The 20,594-nt window shown below is 52.7% G+C and overlaps 7 protein-coding genes across 7 annotated transcripts; 4 read left to right on the top strand and 3 right to left on the bottom strand.

The window, feature by feature from the left end:
• Positions 1-1,771: 1,771 nt before the first annotated feature.
• sge1 (Gti1/Pac2 family-domain-containing protein) lies at positions 1,772-2,962 on the bottom strand (the record flags this gene model as incomplete). The annotated part of the gene is made up of 1 exon (XM_083197369.1): positions 1,772-2,962. One exon carries the CDS (start codon positions 2,960-2,962, stop codon positions 1,772-1,774), a length of 1,191 nt encoding a protein of 396 aa, XP_083046837.1.
• Positions 2,963-7,109: 4,147 nt separating this feature from the next.
• On the top strand, positions 7,110-9,467 carry ade1 (bifunctional aminoimidazole ribotide synthase/glycinamide ribotide synthase; the record flags this gene model as incomplete). Its single annotated transcript, XM_083197368.1, has 1 exon — positions 7,110-9,467. The coding sequence occupies one exon, from the start codon at positions 7,110-7,112 to the stop codon at positions 9,465-9,467; it is 2,358 nt and encodes a 785-aa protein (XP_083046836.1).
• Positions 9,468-10,180: 713 nt separating this feature from the next.
• On the bottom strand, positions 10,181-12,162 carry pli1 (PINIT domain-containing protein; the record flags this gene model as incomplete). Its single annotated transcript, XM_083197367.1, has 5 exons — positions 10,181-10,637; positions 10,689-10,914; positions 10,967-11,072; positions 11,141-11,448; positions 11,967-12,162. 5 exons carry the CDS (start codon positions 12,160-12,162, stop codon positions 10,181-10,183), a joined length of 1,293 nt encoding a protein of 430 aa, XP_083046835.1.
• Positions 12,163-13,064: 902 nt separating this feature from the next.
• ACO1O0_008000 (DUF2423 domain-containing protein) lies at positions 13,065-13,582 on the top strand (the record flags this gene model as incomplete). The annotated part of the gene is made up of 3 exons (XM_083197366.1): positions 13,065-13,233; positions 13,324-13,380; positions 13,437-13,582. The coding sequence occupies 3 exons, from the start codon at positions 13,065-13,067 to the stop codon at positions 13,580-13,582; spliced, it is 372 nt and encodes a 123-aa protein (XP_083046834.1).
• Positions 13,583-14,409: 827 nt separating this feature from the next.
• LAS21_2 (major facilitator superfamily transporter protein) lies at positions 14,410-14,668 on the top strand (the record flags this gene model as incomplete). Its single annotated transcript, XM_083197365.1, is given in 2 exon segments — positions 14,410-14,640; positions 14,654-14,668. 2 exon segments carry the CDS (start codon positions 14,410-14,412, stop codon positions 14,666-14,668), a joined length of 246 nt encoding a protein of 81 aa, XP_083046833.1.
• A 1,323-nt stretch (positions 14,669-15,991) lies between these two features.
• Positions 15,992-16,779, top strand: LAS21_1 (mannose-ethanolamine phosphotransferase LAS21; the record flags this gene model as incomplete). The annotated part of the gene is made up of 3 exons (XM_083197364.1): positions 15,992-16,201; positions 16,389-16,739; positions 16,765-16,779. The coding sequence occupies 3 exons, from the start codon at positions 15,992-15,994 to the stop codon at positions 16,777-16,779; spliced, it is 576 nt and encodes a 191-aa protein (XP_083046832.1).
• A 332-nt stretch (positions 16,780-17,111) lies between these two features.
• On the bottom strand, positions 17,112-20,254 carry YCG1 (condensin subunit YCG1; the record flags this gene model as incomplete). The annotated part of the gene is made up of 2 exons (XM_083197363.1): positions 17,112-17,518; positions 17,575-20,254. The coding sequence occupies 2 exons, from the start codon at positions 20,252-20,254 to the stop codon at positions 17,112-17,114; spliced, it is 3,087 nt and encodes a 1,028-aa protein (XP_083046831.1).
• Positions 20,255-20,594: the final 340 nt, after the last annotated feature.

Genomic DNA, 20,594 nt, shown 5'->3' with positions numbered 1-20,594 from the left:
GGACTCGGCACTAATGGGCTACGGCCGTATGGCAGGCAGCGGGCACAATCTGCGTGCAAGCGAAGTGGTGGCGATCGCCTACCTTCCCCACAGACCTCGTTCGCGACTGTACAAACACGCGTGAGGGGTTGCTGATGCACAGCAAGATCATCTACGTCCGCCCAACGGCAGACTCCGAAGCCAATGAAGTACCTCGGGGTTCGGCCTGGGCATATGTGGGGAGCGCCAACTTATCGGAAAGCGCTTGGTAAGTGCAAGAAACCGAGGACCCTAGATCAAGGAGACTAGGCAACAATTATTGATCAGGTGAGGGACAATGCTAACAGCGATTGACGGCACGCATAGGGGACGCCTTGTCAAAGACAGCAAAACGGGCAAACCGAAGATGAACTGCCGAAACTGGGAATGCGGTGTTGTGATCTCAGTGTCCCGCGATACACCTCCCGGTGACGCAAAGACAAGCACTGGATTTACGGCAACAGGGAGCCCTGGGACTGATGCGAACGATTTGACAAGTGTTTTTGGGACGATGATACCAGTTCCGATGCAGGTACCGGGTCGTCTGTACGAACCGGATGAAGAGCCCTGGTTTTTCGCGGGTGGTCGCTGAGAGCATCGCATATCCGATTGATTGCGAGCGAAAGCCCTGGTGCTTGGGGAAATTATAGCATTAATACCGCGTCGTCGAGCTGTCTGAAGTACCGTCGTCCGAGAGCAGCCAAAACCTGTCTTTCATTAGAGGTTGTTTCCGGCGATGCCAAGACATTCCTCTATCGGGCGCGAACTGGCCAACGGTCTTGGCACAATGTTTGGGTGTGGGACGAGGGCCACAGCCGGGCCGCGATTGTCTCGCCTGCTTCGTCCAATGGGGGACTCGTTCCTTGACTTCAAACTACAGATCGTACAGGGGATTCACTGTTCTTTCTTCTAGATCTGCTCGTGCTGGTACGCACAGGAGAGCATAGACTATATATCTCAATCGGCTTTTTGCCTGGCTCGTAGCGGCAATCTGTGAGAACTTGGTCTCTTTCAACCGTCGGGTATACCGTGCGTGGTTAGCTTCCCAGATCAATACTGAGAGTAGGAAACTAAAATACTATTCGATTAGGGGGCCACAGGGTTCTGGTCCCTAATCCCCAAAGTAAAAGCCATTCAGCAAACGAAACTCGGAAATATGTCTTTGTCACTTTTCATCTAGACGATGCCCCTAGATGGTGCGCAAGGACGGATGCCAGCATTTGCCAATGTACCTTCCATAATACTGGATGGAGGTGGGACCTGGTACTAATATGCCCCGATTGTGGTTGTTGCACTAGTTTTGCCGTGGAGATCGGATTGTAACAACATGCCAGTGACCCTTGCGAATGGTATGTGAAGGAGGAGTGGTGCTTGTCTGATTCCGGTACATAAATGTGAGAGCGTCCACTCACTACTACTAGTAGTACTAACTATTGGTACTGCACCACGCTTTGGACCCTTCTCTGTGAACGGATGGGGTCCCAATCTGATGAGAAATGTCGCAAACAAGGCCAATGCTGGATTCTGAGTTTCTCATGGCAATACCCCAGGACCCTCCAAGGCCATAACAAATAACACAACAACCTGTTCGCCAATCCTTATAGACATTAAAACCCATTAGTATCCGCTGACCCTATGTGATAGCCAATATAAGCAGACCAACCAACCAATGATAGTTACTCCTGGCCATAACAATGGCTTGTCCAGCACGAAAGACGTCTTGGCTATGTATGCTCATCCTGATATTTAACAACTACGGCCATAGAAAGCTGTTTTCTGCGCTTCCAGGATGTGGTGGTTGTTGCGATGGCTGTTGTGACGATGGCTGAGGGACGTGAGTCGGGTGAGGAGGTTGAGGAGCGTAGTCTATGGGTGCGAGCCCAGCACTATGAGGGCTCTGTAGCCCGAAACCTTGCAAGTCCGTAGAGCTGGTAAACGAATCGTCGAAGCCGGGATGAAAGCTGGGGCCAGTACTGGGACCGGGGCCGGGGGCGGCGGGGCCGGACTGGAAGCCAGGACCGGGGGCGAAGCCCGGTGCAGAATGGAAGTCTGGCCCTTGGTGAAAAGATTGACCAGGAGGCAAAGGGTGACCGGGATGGAAGCTTTGTATGGCGGGGTGGTGCATAATGCCCGTGCCGTCAACATGATGAGGGACGGCCAAATAGCCACCAGTCGTCAGATAGGCGCCATTTTGCGCATACTCATATTCGCTGATAGCCGCTCGGAAGGTCTGGGCAAAGAGAAGCTCCTCCCTGATATTCAGGTTGTGGAATTCGGGATCCTGGCTCGGGGTCCGAAGCTTGCCTTCCAGGGCGTCCTCAATGCTGTAGTAACTAACAAGATGATGGCTGATTCCTTGGTGACGAATGCTTATGGTCTTCTTGACGAGTCCACCCTCTTTGAAATCATAAGACTCTGTTAGGGAGCCGACAAGATCCCGAAGAGGGTCCTTGGTAGTGTCCCCGTTGGCGCCATTGGAACCATTGGGGTGGGTGCTGTCATCAAAGGAAGATGTGGCGGATAGACTTAGTCTTTGAGGGGGGAAAGTGGTCGGTTGGCTTCCGGCGGTCGCGGACGCACTTGTTGGGGTGGTAGTAGTCTTTGTGATGCCTCCGGTGGAAGGTCGTTTGCTGACTGGCTTCTTGAGGGCCCTTTTCTTTTCGCCGGGGCCAAAGGACTGGCAAAGTTCTCGATAGACAAGGAAGTTACCGAGGATTCGGCTGGGACTCCAACTTATGCCATCAGTCCAGCGTTTGATGCCGGAGGAATGCTCCTCGTAGATGAAGATGTTGCCGCTGCAGATGAGGCCGGTGCGCTCGCGGTCATGAGGCCGCCGGGGAACATGGTTAAGTCTGCCGCTTAGACATGCCTCGAAGAGCATGAGGGCGTCGTAGGTATTGCTGACGAGCCCATGGTAAGTGGGCTGGAGAGGCGGGCTCGCCATGAGGGAGGGGTGTGAAGCAGTGGTAGTGATTAGAGGGAGAGGGGATCGAAGTAGTGACGAGTAGAGGCCTTAGAGTTGTAAACTAGGCGCTAGGTTTGAGAAATCGAATCGTTCGAGGACGGGAGATGGTGATGGGATGTGGAGGTTAATCGACGAGAATCGTGGGCATCAGTATTTTAAATAGCGCCTCGGGTACGTTTAAAAAATGCTGATGGCCGAAGTTGTACCCTGGTGGCTGGTGGCTGTCCCTTTCTCCGCGTAACAATGGGAATATAAACTTCGTCAGGGAGGGAGAAACTGGTTGAGGCAGAGGTGGCGCTTGGCAGCCTGTCACCTTGTTGTCCCGGCACGTGGTGGGACAAAGGCTGGGAGGGAGTCAAAGCCGTCAGACGGGGAGTATACTCGGTAGTATGATAACAATGGGTAAATCTGGTTGGGGGACCAGGAACTCGAGTACGGTAGACAATAGACGAGCCACAAAGTTGGCGTGGGTGAGACGAAATAAGTCTTGTCCTCGAGAACTCTATCGGCAGTAAAATGTCGAGAGTCGGGATGAAAGGTTGGCGTGCCCAGGAACCAAAGCTTATGGAGGAAAAAGATAAAAGAGACGAGAGGAATAGGATGGGGGCGCTCGCTGAACCACGAGGGCCTGTCTATCTCTGGCGCCTTGACGTTCTTCCCAATGCAGCTGGGGGATAATAGTAGTGGAGGCAGGAGAGACGGAGGAGGCGGATGCTCTGCCTGTGATGCTTGCACTGGTTGCACTACTGGGACCGGTTGCAGTCGAAGCTGCCTCGAGGCTCGGCGGGAGCATTGAAGTACAAGTAGGCCATAGAGCAGAACGGATCAGGGGAGAAAGAAGTCCTGCGGTGTCTGCCCGCTGCCTGGTGTCTCACTCTTTTTTGAATCCTGCTGTGCGTGTCTGTGTCTGCGTCTGCGTCTGCGTATGTGGGGAGCGCTTGCCGGCAGCGGCGTTCGGGTCTGGGATTGCATCGCTCTGCCTCAGCGCCCTCACCCAGACCCTCCCCATCTCGATACTAGTCCTCCTAGCTCACACCTCCTTGGCGATGGGTATCCACCACCCTCTTGGGGATGTGTGTGTGGGTGGTTTGGTGCCACTACCGGCTTGTCCGCGAGACCACTCGGTCACTCGCTCAACCAGTCACCAACAAGATTGGGGTGCAGCAGGCACGGCTTGCACGCATGGCCTTGCCGTCAGGTGATTCACCGGCAACCCAACAATCCAGGAACCAGTGACCGATCTGAGGGTCCGCAGAGTCACAAGTTACCTATCTAGTTTGCGACGCGTGTCAGCACGACTTCACGGCCACGTTGGCACCCACTCGCCAGGACGTCGTGAAAATGACTATGTCTTAATAGGACCCGGCAACCTGTTGGCCAACAAGATCAATGCGGCATGCGGCTTGCGGCATACGGCATGCGGCTGCATTGCGGCATGCCAGCTTGCCCCATGATGGATCTACCTAGCGAACAGGACGAACTCTGAGCAGTTTGGAAACCCCATCAGGTCTCGACTCTTCTTCGCATGGTGTAGAGCCATTTTTGCTCCACATTCCTCCCCCCACCAACAACAGCCGCTCAGCCCCCTGGTACGTACCGTTGTTAGCTGAACCTGAAGGAAACTTGTGCAATTGATGAGGCTTGTTGAGGCGTTCAAGCCCTCTCAGGTACGAAGTACGTTAATATTAGCCCGAATTCTTGGTACCTACTGGTGGTATATGGCTACTAGTAGGTAGCCTGTCACTCAGCCAGGAGCTACCTGCCCGGTATGCCGCCATTAGAGTTCTTGCCTACTGCCTTGCGTGTGGGGTAGCAAAGGAATCACTATCAGGAGGGAGGGAAGGGATTTGCTGAGTCAGCGCGCCCGGCCCCAGGTTCCGAGAGATCGGGCCCACTCGCCGAACTTGGCTTGGCCAGGGCTGGATCTGATTGGCTGGTTGATTTGTCGGTAGGTTGATCATCGAAACAAGTCAACCAACCAGCGCCGCTTTCATCTGGGTTTTTGCTCTCCCTCTCCATTGGGCAGACAGCTCAGCTTTGATGAGAGGTGGCGGTCCGTGATAGTATTAATAGCGATATAACACAGCACATGGACGTCCTGCTGGCCCTAATGCCGGCATATACGAAGCTATCAAGGTATCAACGCGGCGCCAAAAATAAATCGTTGAATTACATGCATATTTTCCCGGTCCATCAACGAAGGTGGGAGCATTGAGGCAGTGTCGTCGTCTGTTTACCCCATCGCATCCGGAACTAGTCCAATGACTCGAACAATGTGTTGAAAATCTCGCACAACTATTCCGGAGCATCGTCGCGCAATGCAGCTGACGACAGCGGTGGCCTATGAGGGTTGAGTCCCTCGGGAATTGAAATGACCACATCATACAACACGATTCTTGAGAGAAGGACCATTGGTGTTCTATTACATGTTCGTACGAATACTTACGGAGGGAGATGCCAAAAGTAACAGCGCACTTGATACATAGTATACTAACAGCCATACACAGTACCTCAATATGAAAATGTTAGTAGATAAGGTATAGAGTGCATCGTTACTTTTGACGTCTCCCTCCGTCTATGGAGTGCTAATACCTAGGTACGAGTACAGATGCCCACATTAGAGGACTCATGTGACTGTCGCCGTCTTTTTACCAAGCCCACTACTCCGTAGTCGATAAAAGTACTAGCTACCGCCATAGAATGAACGAAAGATACGAATACGTCCGTCCCCCCCCTCCATTCGATTCCATCGGGTCTTCAAGCATTGATCGCCTGTGGGCAGCCGTGGACGCGCCAGGATGCCCAGCCATTGACCACCACCTACCCACCCGATCAGCCTTGCTATGTATGTAGGCATTGGGAATTCTTGATCCGCGTGCCCGTTTTTACTGATCCAGGTCTTCGTAACGGGCTGGCTCCATTCGTGTGCTAACAACGGAGTACTAGTTGTACCACTACGTAGCAGCAGAAAAAGCGCTAAGCCTCCCATATTTCCGGACAGGTACCTAGGTGACTAAGGCGGGCTGTATAGGTAGGACCCATGGGGAGCTGCTGCGTCCATAGACACGGAATGGGACTGAATGAGCTCTACATTAGGGCGTGTTCATGTGATCTGCGTGTGACTGTTATGAATGATGATTTCTGGTCGCTCTCTGATCCAGATAAGGAGCTACCCCATAGTATGGTTCAGTTTTGACATGATGTTTAGATAAACGTTGCATAATGTCGTGGGTCTGACATCGCGAATATAATCTCTTGGTCTCGGGCCCGAAACTATGAAGAAGTACCGCCTGAACAGACCGCTTGAGCCCTAGGTAGCTATGGAGTTAGTATTTCGTGAAATAACTAATCGGACGTTGAATACGATCAAACTTGGGAATCTTAACACTATGATTCAATTCAGAGAACAGTTATCTAGTCAAACGGTGGAGAAAAAGACGATAACCTACTGTGAACTTGAGCTTGAAACTTCTTAGAGAGCTGTACTATAGCCTCAGTGATACTTGATCTTTCCGTTATGGGGCGAGAGGGGTTGGTATTCTCAACGTGGCAAAAGCATATGTTTACCAGGCCCCTTCCCACGCTTCCTGATTGCTTAATAAGTTTAAGCATATAAGTATCCAATGAAGAATGTCAGCCAATTTCGCGGCCTGACCTAGGGTTTGGGTCGGTCCAATGTGAATGGGACAGGGGCCGTAGGCACTGATCTTGCTAGTAGTACTGTAGTGCATGGTTTCCCGTTTAGGGACGGCTATCAACATAAAATTAAACTAAATATTGGAGAGTATGACAGGCTAGAACAGTCTCTTACCGACCTTCTACTAGAACTCACCTGGGCTTGTTCGACTTGAGCATAGGCGGTCTAGGTATATGGCTATCTAGGTAGCACTAATAGTACTACTAACTTGGTATACGGATACAGGAGAGTTAATTGTTAGGTCTTGGATGCCCCGCCAAAACGCATGCATCGCCAGATTTCTCTGCCCCACGTTGCCATTGGCCGGGGTCGGAGGGGTTGGAGGGGCACTCCAGCGACTTTTTTTCTCCCCACCAGCCTTGAGCAGATCAATCACAGATCTGTGAAGAAAGCACGGCATCAATCCCTAGCCCAGCTCTGGTCCTTGAAATGGCCGACTTGCGCGTTCTGCTCATCGGCAACGGCGGCCGTGAGCACGCCCTCGCCTGGAAGCTCAGCCAGTCTCCCCGCGTTGCTTCCATCTTAGTTGTCCCTGGGAATGGTGGCACCGCGTCCTGCCCCAAGGTCTCCAATGTCTCAACCGTCTCCGCTGACGATTTCCCCGGCCTTGTCAGCTTTGCCCAGTCCCAGGGCGTCAATCTCGTCGTTCCTGGTCCCGAGGCCCCTCTCGTCGATGGCATTGAGGGATACTTCAAGCAGGCCGGCATCCCTTGCTTTGGCCCTTCCAAGGAGGCTGCTCGCCTCGAGGGTAGCAAGACCTACTCCAAGGACTTCATGAAGAAGTACAAAGTCCCAACCGCCGCATACGAGAACTTCTCCGACTACGAAAAGGCCATCGCGTACGTCGACTCCATCGATCACGATGTCGTTATCAAGGCCACGGGGCTCGCAGCCGGCAAGGGCGTCATTCTCCCCCAGAACAAGGCCGAGGCCAAGGATGCTCTCAAGGAGATCATGGTGGATAAGGCTTTCGGAAGTGCAGGCTCCGAGGTTGTCATTGAGGAGCTCCTTCTCGGCGACGAGCTCAGTGTCCTCACCTTCTGCGATGGCTACACCATCCGCTCCTTGCCTCTTGCCCAAGACCATAAGCGCATCTTTGATGGTGACCAAGGCCCCAACACGGGAGGCATGGGGTGTTACGCGCCCACCAACATTGCCACCAAGGAGCTCATTGAGCGTATCGACAAAGAGATTCTTGAGCCCACCATCGCTGGAATGCGCAGAGAGAAGCAGCCCTTCCGTGGTGTCCTCTTCACCGGGCTTATGATTACCAGCTCTGGACCCAAGGTCCTGGAGTACAATGTGCGTTTTGGCGACCCCGAAACGCAGACGGTCCTTCCTCTTCTTTCCCCTGACACGGATCTGGCCGAGATCATGCTCGCTTGTGCCAACGGCTACCTCGACAACTGCCACTTGAGCGTAGAGAACAAGTACAGTGCCACCGTCGTACTGGCAGCTGGTGGTTACCCAGGCTCGTACGCTAAGGGTACACCGATGGCCGTTCAGACTCCTCCTCCTGGCAGCACCATCTTCCACGCTGGCACGAAGCTAGAAGGGAACCAGCTCAAGACGTCAGGTGGTCGCGTCATTGCTATCAACTCTGTTGGTGACTCGCTCAGGTCTGCGGTCGATGCCTCCTATGCAGCGCTCTCATCTAATGTCATTCATTTCGATGGCATGTTCTACCGCAAGGATATTGCCCACCGTGCTTTCCGGGAAACCAACAAGACTGCCATGACGTACGCCCAGGCTGGTGTTGACATCCAGGCCGGAAACGACTTTGTGGACCGGATCAAGAAGGCCGTCGCTAGCACCAAGCGCGCTGGGGCGGATGCCGAGATTGGGGGCTTCGGTGGCGAGCTTGATCTTTCTCAGTGTGGCTTCCCCGGCAGCCCCATCCTCGTTGGCGCTATCGACGGTGTTGGCACCAAGCTTATGATTGCACAGGCCATGGGCAAGCATGACACTGTTGGCGTGGATCTTGTTGCCATGAACGTCAACGATCTCATCGTTCAAGGTGCCACTCCTCTCATGTTCCTCGACTACTATGGCTGCAGCAAGCTCGACCTCGCCACAGCTTCGTCCTTTGTTGAAGGCGTCGCCGATGGCTGCCGTCAAGCAGGCTGCGCCCTTGTCGGCGGTGAGACGGCTGAGATGCCAGGCATGTACCAGGCTGATGATTACGATGCCGCCGGATGCGCCGTCGGTACCGTTACTAAGGAGGGAAAACTCCCCCTTCTGGATGCTATGGTTGAAGGTGACATTCTAATCGGCCTCGGCTCCTCCGGCGTCCACTCCAACGGCTTCTCCCTGGTCCGTCGTATCATCCAAGCCGCCAATCTCTCCTACACATCTACCGCACCCTGGGACTCATCTACCACCGTCGGGGCTTCCCTGCTCACGCCCACACGCATCTACGTCCGCGCCTTGCTCCCTATCCTCTCTCAGGTCAAGGGCCTTGCGCACATCACTGGCGGTGGCCTCGTCGAGAACGTGCCCCGCATGCTGCCTGCTTCTCTCGCCGCCTCCATCGAGTTTGGCACTTGGGACATGCCGCCCGTCTTTCGCTGGCTCAAGGCCGCTGGCAATGTCGCCCCCTCTGAGATGGTGCGGACCTTCAACTCTGGCATTGGCATGGTCATAGCCGTCGACGCTGCCAAGGTCGACGCCGTGACCAACTCGCTTGTCTCTTCCGGCGAGAAGGTCTTTAGGCTGGGACGCCTAGTTCGCCGTGTGGAGGGTGCTGAAGGTTGCGTGGTGGAAAACCTCGATTCCTGGAAGGACTAAGCAAGACGGGAGAGTTTCAAGAAATAGATGGGCGAAGAAAAAAGGAATCGAAACGGATACTTGGGGTTGGGGATAGTTTAAGCGTTTTGTTTTGCGAGAATATCATGGGTCAAATAGGTATACCGGCTTGAAAAAAATTTACAGGAATCAGATAGACAAAACTTTAGGGAATAAATTGGCCTTTTTGAGTACAAATCTACGTCTCTAATCAATGATGGGAGTGAATGCCCTCATAAGCACTCAAGGTATCTAGGTTCGATGGGAATGTTCTGCGTCGTTGTGGGTCCACACCACAATGACTCATGTATTTGATACGCCTACTAGTACTTGATGAGGAATATGTTAATATATCTTTCTAGTCGCTCGCAAATCCCCGCAAGATCACCGCGGTGCAATGGGAATACGACGACAGGTTATTGAGTCCAATGGGAAGCAACCATCCCCCCTCCCCCCAGGGAGCTTCCTTTCCTTCCGGGCTTGCTGTCCTTGAGAACCATCTCATAGGACATAGATGGGGAATGTTTCCACGCCTCCCAAAACGCCTTTCCTGAACCGTGGAAATGCAAAATAAAACAAAAAGTCTCGATGCCCATTTTCCTCCATCCCTGCTTTCGCTATCCTCTCTCTGCTGTAGATGAATCTATAACCTTGGTCTAGTAAATGACACTCGTGAAATCTCCTCACGGGAGTATGAGTGGCAGGTGATATGTTGGCTATTGGGGGAGCGCAAGGGGGGATTCGCTGAGAAATCCCAAGCCACCGTTGGATCCCCTGAAGCCGTTCGTGTTCGTGTTTTGCCGCTTGGCGGGCCGCTGGATCGGCTCGTCATCGTCCTCGTCGGAGGATAGTGTAAGGTCAATGACTTGCGGAGCCGGCCGTTTCGAGCTGGTTGATGCCCTGCCGCCGCGGGGTGCAGCGGAAGAGCTTCCTCTGTTCATGGATGTAGGTGTGCTGATGTCCTGAATCGGCGTTGCATTGTTGGGTGTTTCAAGCCGTCTGCCACCCACGACGCTGACTTCTGATATTTCTATCTCGTCGTCGTCTCCGAAGGATGCGGGATTCGCGGACTGGGTCTTTTCTTGTTCAGACTTAGTCGTCCATCGCCCATTAGGCTCGATGGTGACCACCTCCAAGCTTTTGGAGGTTTTCTGAAGGATGTCCCTGACATACCTAAACGTGGTCAGCATCGTCGTTACGAAAAACTGCTCTCGGGATACCTACCCATCCACTGCCAGTTGCTCAAATGGTACTGGTTTGTTGCATATGGGACAAACCCACTGCGGCCCTTGTTCCTGTAGCTGCAGGTAGGAGGTGGCATCGAAGCATTGAATATGCGTGCATTGTGTCCCCCGGCACGGCACCTCTAGTCTCATGTACGACAGGGGGCACTTCAGAGATAAGACTTGTGACACCGCCACCACATCCGGATCCATGGCCTTCTTATTGACTGGAGAACGTTAGTTTAATCTGGGGTCAGCAAGGCTGAAGACGAAACTTACTCTCTGCAATTACAGATTCCTTTGGTATTCTCTGGCGGGTTGAGACGACGGAAACCAAATCGGCTACTGACTTGATCTTGCAGAGGTAGACCACCAGGAAGAATTTCTTAGAGAAGAGTTAGAACAATGAACACTGCACACGCCGCATGTGGTTTCTGATGCGCAGAAACAAACCTTAGTAGTCAACGCATATGTAAACTCGACATTGTTTGTGTAACTCGACCTGAGGCGAAGTGCGCTGGTGATGTCAACTGGTCTCGTAGATCCAGGTTTGTTCTTCAGACCGCGCAGATTCGCCTTGAACTCGCCACCATTGACCTTGAGTTCCGATTGATGGGGGAAAGCAATGTGCTGCAAGCCCGATGTGTCGCCCGCGCAGAAGACCATGACCCTATATGAAGAATCCTCGACGCAGCGTTGCAAGGCGGGGTTGTCGTTCAACCTAATAGTGACATGGATGCTGTTGCGGTGCTGTGTCATGACTGAGGCGAATGTGGTTAGGAGCTAGAGTTCGGAAAATCATCTCGTCTTCGAACTTACTCGGGCACGTTAAGACGTCGGTGATAGCACAATTAATGCTATAGAAGGGACTCGGATGAAAGACCAAGCCGCATGTGTTCCCGGGAACCGTCGCTCTTGGGTTAGAATCACGAAAAGGGCCACCAAATGTTTGCGCGTAACCTGTGTTACTAGCTTCACTACCAGTAGTGTAGGCAGGCATCGTAGGGGTATGTACGTGTGGCGCACTGCGAGCAGGAGCAGGCTTATGGGAGGTCGGACGCTTCGGCATTGAATTACTGGCATTGATAATGCTCTGACGAATCTGTTGGAATCGATTGAAGTCGTTGGAGTTGTAGGTCTCTTGTAGGACTGTGAATTGGATGATGATCCGTCAGCGGAGAACTTCACCTTGCCAAAGAGTATGGCGGGTGGATGGTAGGCAGAAAGGTACGCCCAAGGTGAGGTGAGAGGCAGGTGAAAGCAGGGGGGTGGGACGTACGGTCAGTGATGCGGCGTTGGAGGTCAGCCTTAACGCCTGTGCTCTTGAGCCCATTCACCTGGCAGATAGACGAGAGCTGGCGGTTGTATAACGAGTTGCCCCGGATCTGGCGAATAACCTCTTCCATTTCACGACGGGAAGGAGCCGTGGGCGACACTTGCGCTCCTGCTGCCGGGTTGGAAAGTGCAGTCGACATGGCTCCTTCTGTGCTGTATTCAGCCTTTCAGGGCGAAAGCTTGTGATTCGCTGGACGGTCGTTCGTGGTTCGTTCCTGACTCCAAAATTACTTCACCCTGTACTGACCCAGACCCCGATCGATGCCCTCTTCCGGCCCAAGCTACGACGACGTCCTAGGCTTAGGAGAATTGTAAATGGCCCGTATATCGGGGGAAACGTCGCTATCGATACAGAGCGAAACTCGGAATACGACTCCCACGACCAGGGGCGGTGCGCGGCGAAGGAATCGCAGCCTCAATTGCTCATAGAAGCCAGCCCGTGCGCGAGCGATGAGCGCTGAGCTAGAGCGCGGTAGTATGTGCCTCTCCCGCGAAGGAGCGTACCAAAACCAGATGTTACCAATGCAGTATTCAGTCGGATATCGTATGGGGAGGCGCTGTGTTGCACGTGTGGTAGTTCCCAGGTGAATCGAGTTTCGCAGGGGGAGGTAGGCTGGAGGGGACGACGCCTGGTTCCGCCGTGATTCACCGGATCGCTTAAGGGGAGGCGAGGTTGGTGTGTCGAAGCAACACTCGGCGGATCGCCTTCAGGAAAAGGAAGAAAGCTGGTGTCCGAACACGCACCGCATCTTGATGTACGGCCGGAGGGTGGCTTTCGGGTGTTGACTCGTGGTGACTGGGGAGCCCTCTCCGGCCGCTGTGGCATGTCGTCTGGGTCCTTTCCGCACCATTTGACGCTATTGGCCACGCCACAATAGCCACAGGATTCTTCAACCTCCATCCCACCTGTTTCAGTCAAGAACCAATTCTCAATCTTCTTCTCAGATCTCACATATTGATCCCGTATAACTGACACCCAACCACTTATTTTTTTTGCATTTTCATTTTCTTTTACCCTCATACAAGGCAAAAATCAGTTAAAATGGCCAAAAGCTCGAGGTCAAGCACCAAAAAAACCAACAACCAGCGCAAGGCAGCCAGCATCTTTGGCGCTGCAGAGACTGCCCGCGCAGAACGCCTGTCGGCTCGCCTTCTCGAGCTGGCCAAGCAGCCCAAGCCGGAGTCTTCGGATGTCAAAATGAATGGAGATGGTGGGTAAAAAATCTGAATGATCGAGGGGAACCTTTATTATCGCCTCCAATGCGCTTTGACATTAAGATTTGGCTGATCACTCGTGGCAGACGGTGAAGAGGCAGCGCCTCAGCAGGATGACAAGGCTCAAGGTGACAACGAGGCTGGTGAGCCACTGGGCAATTCGCTTTGAAGAGGTATTCATACTAACGTTTACTTCCAGTCATGGAACTGGACTCGTCATCCAAGCCCTCCACGGGCCGGATTGGCAAGAAACGCATCGACAAGAGGAAACAGAAGTCGTCAGGCATTATCTTCCGCAAGTACGGCGACAGGGCAGCCTCTAAGAAGAACAAGGGTGGGAAATGAAGGGAATCAACTTAAATCTTCTTTCACCATTTTCTACTCATCTCCCGGGCTTTCGATTTACGGTCGAATGCTTCATGTTGTTATGATACCCTGAATTTTTTTGCCCCATGAAATACAATACTACAAGTACAGTCTTTCTTCTTATCTTATCGTCCAGCCTCCACACCAGCCTCGTGTGGCGCAGACCAACTTCATCTCACCTGTGAACACCTCGCCTACATCGTGTTTAGCAGGGACGTAGCCGTTGTATTACTACTCCTCTTCTTCCTCAATCGATTCCTTCCCCCACTTCTCATATTGGATTCTCTTTAAGAAGGGGTTGATCCTCACCCCTAATGGCTTTGATTGGCGTTTAGTAGCCTCGACCCTTCGTCTCCCACTGCGTCTGGTGGACGCGTTTGAAAATGGAGACAAAGTTACTGTTCGGCACCTTGCTGCTCGTTGCAGCCAACATTCTAATTCCGGTGTCTATACTCACATTCGCTTCCGGATTTTTCCCCTACAAGCCGTTTCTCCCCGGACTAGCAGAATATGAGCCACTCGAGTTTGGCCCTCCCCCTGCGGGGCCGTTCGACAAGCTTGTGTTCATGGTTGTGGATGCGCTGAGAAGGTCATAGAAAGCTCACTTCATCAAACAGCTCCTAGGACATATGCTAACTTTTTCGTGCAGTGATTTTGTCTTTTCCAAGAACTCGGGATTTGAGTACACCCAAAGGTTGGTTCGTATACATTGGCACTGGCCGGCTTTGTTGCTGACGGTTGATAGCCTAATTCGAAATGGCAACGCGATACCGTATACTGCGAATGCTAGGCCACCAACGGTGACTATGCCACGGATCAAGTCCATCACCACTGGGTCTATTCCTTCCTTCGTCGACCTCATCCTCAACATCGATGAGGGCGACTCATCGTCTAGTCTGGCTTCCCAGGACACTTGGCTTGCCCAGCTCAAAGCTAAAGACACCGGGAAGCTGCTCATGTATGGCGATGATACGTGGCTCAAGCTCTTCCCTGGAACCTTCGACCGCCAAGATGGAACCTCGAGCTTCTTTGTCTCTGTACGTAACTTAGCCCCTCAACATTTGATGTCCATATTAACAATCTCTCAAAGGATTTTACTGAAGTGGACAACAATGTAACCCGAAATATCGCCGGGGAGCTTGAGAACAATGACTGGGGACTTATGGTTCTCCATTATTTGGGCCTCGATCATATTGGGCACAAGTCAGGGCCACGAAGGCAAGCATCTGATTGCATCTCCCTTTCCCCTGCATGCGTTGACACACTAACTTTGCTACTACTAGTGTCAACATGTTGCCGAAACAGCGAGAGATGGATGGAATAGTCCAAAGAATTTTCGAGGCCATGGAGTCAAAGAAGCACTTGGAGTCGACGCTATTCGTCATCTGTGGTGACCACGGAATGAATGATGCAGGGAACCACGGCGCTTCATCACCCGGCGAAACATCGCCGGCTTTGGTCTTTATGTCACCCAAAATGAAAGAACTTGGTCTCGAATTCACAGTACCGACGAAGCCTAGGGGAGAATTCGAATATTACTCCATGGTAGAGCAGTCTGACCTTGCTCCAACCATTGCCGCACTTTTGGGATTCCCAGCATCGAAGAACAATCTTGGAGCTTTTATTCCTGATTTTTTGCCGTTCTGGAACAAGGCGAGTGACAAGGTCCAGATACTCGTTCGAAATGCTAGACAGATTCTTCAAATCGTCACAGCTGCGTTTGGCTCGGAGCTATTCACTGCTAGGGGAACAGCCGATCCTTGCTATCTGGAGGCTACGGATCTCAACGAGTTAGCTTGTGAATGGAGAAGAATCAGCGAGAGCGCCATCACTGCTGCTGAAGCTGAAGAGCTTGATCCCGTCTGGTTGTCTTCCATATCCACGTGGCTGCGGAAAGCCCAGGATCTCATGAGCAGCATGGCGTCTAATTATGATTTTACCAGACTCTTTATAGGCCAAGGCTTGGGCGTTGTGGCTATCTTGTCGAGTATATTCGCAGTAACCCTCGGGAAAACTCGAGAGAAAGGTGCGCTGCTGCCACTTTTTCTAATCACAGTATTTTATGGCGTGATGATGTTCGCAAGCAGCTACGTGGAGGAGGAGCACCACTTTTGGTACTGGTCATCTACCTTGTGGATGGCTTATCTGGGGGCACGGAACATACAAAGGTGAGTAACATTGGCCCTCGGTGCTTGTTTTGAGAGGGCTGACAGTATTGATATCAGGACACACCGAGCTTCCTCACTGGTGTATCCGATCGCTGCTATGACGATGCTGCGACTGACGAGGAGTTGGAATCAGACAGGCCAGAAGTTTGCAGGAGAGCCAGACATTGTCAAACTGCTTCTTGTCCAACACCCTTGGTTGCTTTGGCTGCTTGTCGGCGCCATGTACATCCTCGTCTCCTTTCACATTCTTCCCAGCTTCGATGGCCTCCCCTACATTGCTGCTACGGGACTCACGTCCGTCCTAATAACCTCAGCTTTTACCTTCAAGCTCGCCTTCACCGCCGAAGATTCACCTGAACTTATATCTGGCTTCACCGAAATCCTTCTTCGCGCGTTCCAAGGCCAATCTCTTATCTTTAGGGCCCGGCTTGTGTTTGGTCTTCTTGGTCTTTGCGCCGTCTTTGGTATCTACCGCAGTCTAACCGGCAGTCCACGAGCCATCAGAGTGTCTTGTATGTCCCAACTACACTTCTACAAACATTCATTGAAAAGCTAACAAGTGCGGTTATCAAGCCCAGCTTCTACACCATACATACACGTTACTTGCGATGACCCAGTCTCGCGCTACCAATATTCCCATCCTGCTCCTTTCCAACTTCATGTTCCACAGCCTCCAGTCCATTCGCCTCTCCGTCTCTGAGATTACTATTACCTCCATCCTCCTACAGTTCGTCAGCTTCTTCGCCTACGGCGGCTCTAACGCCATCTCCTCCGTCGACCTCTCCAGTGCCTACAATGGCATTGGTGGCTTCAACGTCATCGCCGTCGGCCTTCTCACCCTTATCAGCAACTGGGCTGGTCCCATCTTCTGGACCTCGGCCACCAACCTCCTTCTACTAGAGCGATATCGCCAAGGCGAAAAGTACGTTTTCGCGCGACACCTTGGATTGTTGACGATCTTCACTACCGTGAGTATGGCGTCTGTCATGGCAGCTTGCACAGTATTGAGAACACATCTTTTCATCTGGACTGTCTTCTCGCCCAAGTTCCTCTACTGCATGGCTTGGAGCCTGGGTCAGCACCTCTTAATCAATGTCGGTCTTGGTGGCCTTTTGTTCTGGCTAGGGGCTCATGAGGGTCTTATTGCAGCTGGTTAAGCCTACATGTTTTCAACATATCGATAGATGGTAGATGGGGTTTTCGTGTGTTCCACTCGTATAAAATTGATGGGGAAAGTTTATACAACAGATGCCATGTGCCGCAATGAATTTGTATCCATCCCACTGCAAAGCCGTTCGCCTTTACCGGACCCCGCTCATTCCATGATTATCCCATCGTACTCATAACGAACTTTGTTGCGTGACATCACCGTCTTCTGTAGCCCCATCATCCATAATGGAATCCTGCTCCTTCTTCAGCACCACTGTCTGCTCTTCCTCCTCCTCTTCCAGGATGCCAGGCTCACCTACCACCGACCTCTCCTCGGTAGGTTGCCTATCAGTCGCGACGGATACGCTGCGAGTGCTGGCTCGCAGGTTGCCCGGCTGATTCTCGTCGAGAGCATTAACAACCTTCCCAAGGCTAACGTGGATCTTGTACAAGGCATTACGACTCGTGGCGTCTGTTAGTAAGCCATCATCGACAGCACAGCCGACTTCGGTGTAGGCCTCGCGGAGTCTGTCCTCAGAGGATCCTGGAGAGATGTACAGCTTGCCGAGCAATGATGCGACCACCTTCTTCTCTTCCCCTGTGGCGATATTGTTAGCAATGCAACTAGGTGTCTGGGCCAATGCCCGAACTTACTGGTGACGTTGCTGCGCAACTTCTCTAGGATATCCTGGGCAAACTCTAGGTGGACATCGCCGTTGACGGCCTTCTTGTCGACATCTAGTAACGCTATAGGACTGTAGCATTTCCTTGGATCTGTCCAGTCGACCAGGCAAGCTCCAATTGTGTTCAAGCTGACCATGTCCTCTCCCACATCAACGTCGTCGTCCTCCAAGCCCTCACGAACGTTGATAAGGGCATGCAGAGCATCCAGGGCGACAGAGCGCATCAGATCCTGGTTCTCAACCCGAGAGTAGCAGAAAACGGGTAGGAAGTAGTTGAGCGCCTGTCGAACAGTCTGGTTGTGAGCAGAGGCAGGGTCAAAGTAGGCGACCACCAGACATTTGAGCAAGTCATGACACGCCTCCTGGTCACTGACAACTCGGCCCAGAAGTAGCTTCGTAGCCGCAACTGTAGCTGCAGCCTGGACCTCTGCCGACTTGCCGTGGCCCTTGACAGCCTTGAGGTACACCTTGAGCAGCCCGGGTGTGGAAGACAGGAGTTGCGCACCGTGGACGTTGAGGATATCGGTCAAGATATGCAGCGCGGTAATCTGCAGTGCCGGATGGCCCTTGCTAAAGAAATGAATGAAGAGACCAAGATTCTCCTCGGCGAGCGAACGGTCCAGGAGAGCGCAAAGCCCTAAGCAGACCAAGCCCCTCTCTCGTACGGGAGCCTCATGGCTCCGCACCGCCGGAACAACCAGGTTGTTAAGCATGGAGACCAGATCGGTATTGTCTTTGAGGCTCCCAGCCACATGCGTCAGCATGCACTGAACGATATGAAGACACTTCATGTTGACGACGATTTCCCTAACGGCCTTCTCACGAGCCTCTTCCTCGCTCAATTCTGGTTTATGATCGCGCCTGCCCTCCTTGGATGGGCCGCTCTCCGTGCTAATCTCAGACCTAGCGGAGTGAAAGCTCTCCTCACCATCAGTGGGGAGCTCCTCCATAATGGTGTCGTGGACATCTGTGACAGCCTCGAGGACGATACTGCAGAACTCGCGCTCTCCCGCAGCATCTGGAGCGCAAATGTATTCAAGCACTTCGACAGTAAGTTTAGTCACCTCATCAGGTAGATCTGGAATTGAGAGCGATGACCGCATAAGTGTAAACATTTTGCGGCGACCGACTTCATCAGAATAGTCGAGTGTCATGGCAATATGGAGCAACTGTTCGACAATGAACTCCTGCTCCACAGTGTCTTCCTCCTCCTCCTCTTCGCCTTCTTGCTCTGATACTCTCTTCAAAGCCTCGAGAAGAGCTTGCATGTAGCGTTCTAAGTAGAAGGCGAGCTTAGTTACTTCGGGCAGCTTCTCTTCAATGAGGCGTTCGTATTTTCCGTTGCCTTCTTTGCGACAGAACTCGTTGTAGCTTCGCACCATAAAGGCTGACTCGGCAGAAAGTGTCTCCCAAAAGCTGTCATCCAAGTCGACGCCTTCGCGATAGTCTGGCCGCCCTTCCCAGAAGCCGTTCATAGCTTCCAGAGCGACGCCATTCTCCACCCCGGAGTTGATCACATCAATTCGTTCGAGGAGTTCCAAGAGACCGTCAAAATTAGGGCCCGAAGGTTCCCCAGGTGTGCCATCCTCTTTTGGCGGCGCGCCTGCGCAATCTTCGATCCACCTTTCGCGGAAGAGTCGCCCTGCTGCCTTGCGCACGTTCTCGTCTCGATCACGCAGGCCCCAGCGAAGGAGTTTCTCGCGCATGCCCAGAGACAGATGGCGGAAATCGCCCAGGGCTGGAAGAAGACGTGCGTATACCGCTCTTCTGGTGGGAGGGTCCTGATCTCTTGCTCGCTCTAGTAGATAGGGTAGGGTATTTGGGAGAATCGGGAGGTTGACTAAGAGTGACCTTCGCACATCGGCACTTGGATCATTCTGTAGGACCTCGAGGAGTTTCTGGAGAAGGCCCGTGTCTTCATCCTCGTCGCTGTCATCGGAGTTAGTGCAACCTTCGGATTGATTGCCGGCCAGTCGGCCTAGGCCCAGCACCGCTTGGGAGCGAACCATGGCCTCCTTGTCGCGGATGCGCTTCAATAGTCCATGTCTGAGCTTCTGGAATAGGTCGTCGTCGATCGCCTCGAGGGAGTTGACAATATGCGAAACAAGCTGCGTCGCCCTGAAGCGAACAAACTTGTCCTTTGCTGTCATCAAGGGAAGGACAGCCTCGAGAAGTTGCGACGTCAAGCGGGTGCTAGGGGTCTCGGGAAGAAGCACAGTGGCATCCTGCCCTTCCTCACCAAGCAGTTCATTGTCCTTATCATTCGCAAGTCGTAGGAAGAAGCCGGTAAATCGGATAGACTTCTCGCCAACACTCTCGGTCTTCTTGACGGGCATCACCCTCAGAACGCATCGGATAAATTCATGGTTGAAAGCCTCCTCGTCAAACTCCTCGCTGGCGCTGGTTTTTCCACTCGAAGGTTCGTAGCAGCAGGTTTCGTGAATCTTTCGTAGGTTGACGGCAAGTTTCCGGTGTGTCGCAGTCGTTTTCTGAGCGTCGCGGAAGATGGAACAAATGCGGCCTCGAAGCGCGTTATCCGGAGTATCGACGGTCTCGTTAGCAGTTGTTGAGTCGCGGGAGGCGGCTGATCCTCTGGTAGATTTGATGCTGGCGGCAGTGCGCGCTGACCGACCAGTAGTTCTCGCAGGCATAGTGGCTACAGTTCAAAGCTGCGAGGCAGCTCCAGTTGCCTCATGTATCTCGGTCCGCTGGTCGTGTCGCTTCTAAATATTATGTATGGTGATGGCGTATGATTACTTTGATGCCGATGCTTTGTTTGGATGCGACGCGACTGACGTGTTTTGGTGGTGTCCCTTAGTATATTCAGTCAACAGTTCTCCATTTGTGGTTTAGCGTTATGGGTAACGAGACACTCCCCCGCCATCACGTGTGATAAGCTCCGCGTCGATTGCCAATTCTTATCAGCTTCTGCAGATCAACTTTTTTTTTTTGCAGCAGGCGAGGTTCAGATTCTCTACGAGGCATCGCAGG

Source organism: Amphichorda felina (assembly GCF_050947745.1).
Source record: "Amphichorda felina strain 45539 chromosome Unknown scaffold_8, whole genome shotgun sequence".
In the NCBI taxonomy this organism is placed as follows: domain Eukaryota; kingdom Fungi; phylum Ascomycota; class Sordariomycetes; order Hypocreales; family Bionectriaceae; genus Amphichorda; species Amphichorda felina.
The sequence above is the reverse complement of the archived record's forward strand: the minus strand, read 5'-3'. Positions and strand labels throughout refer to the sequence as shown.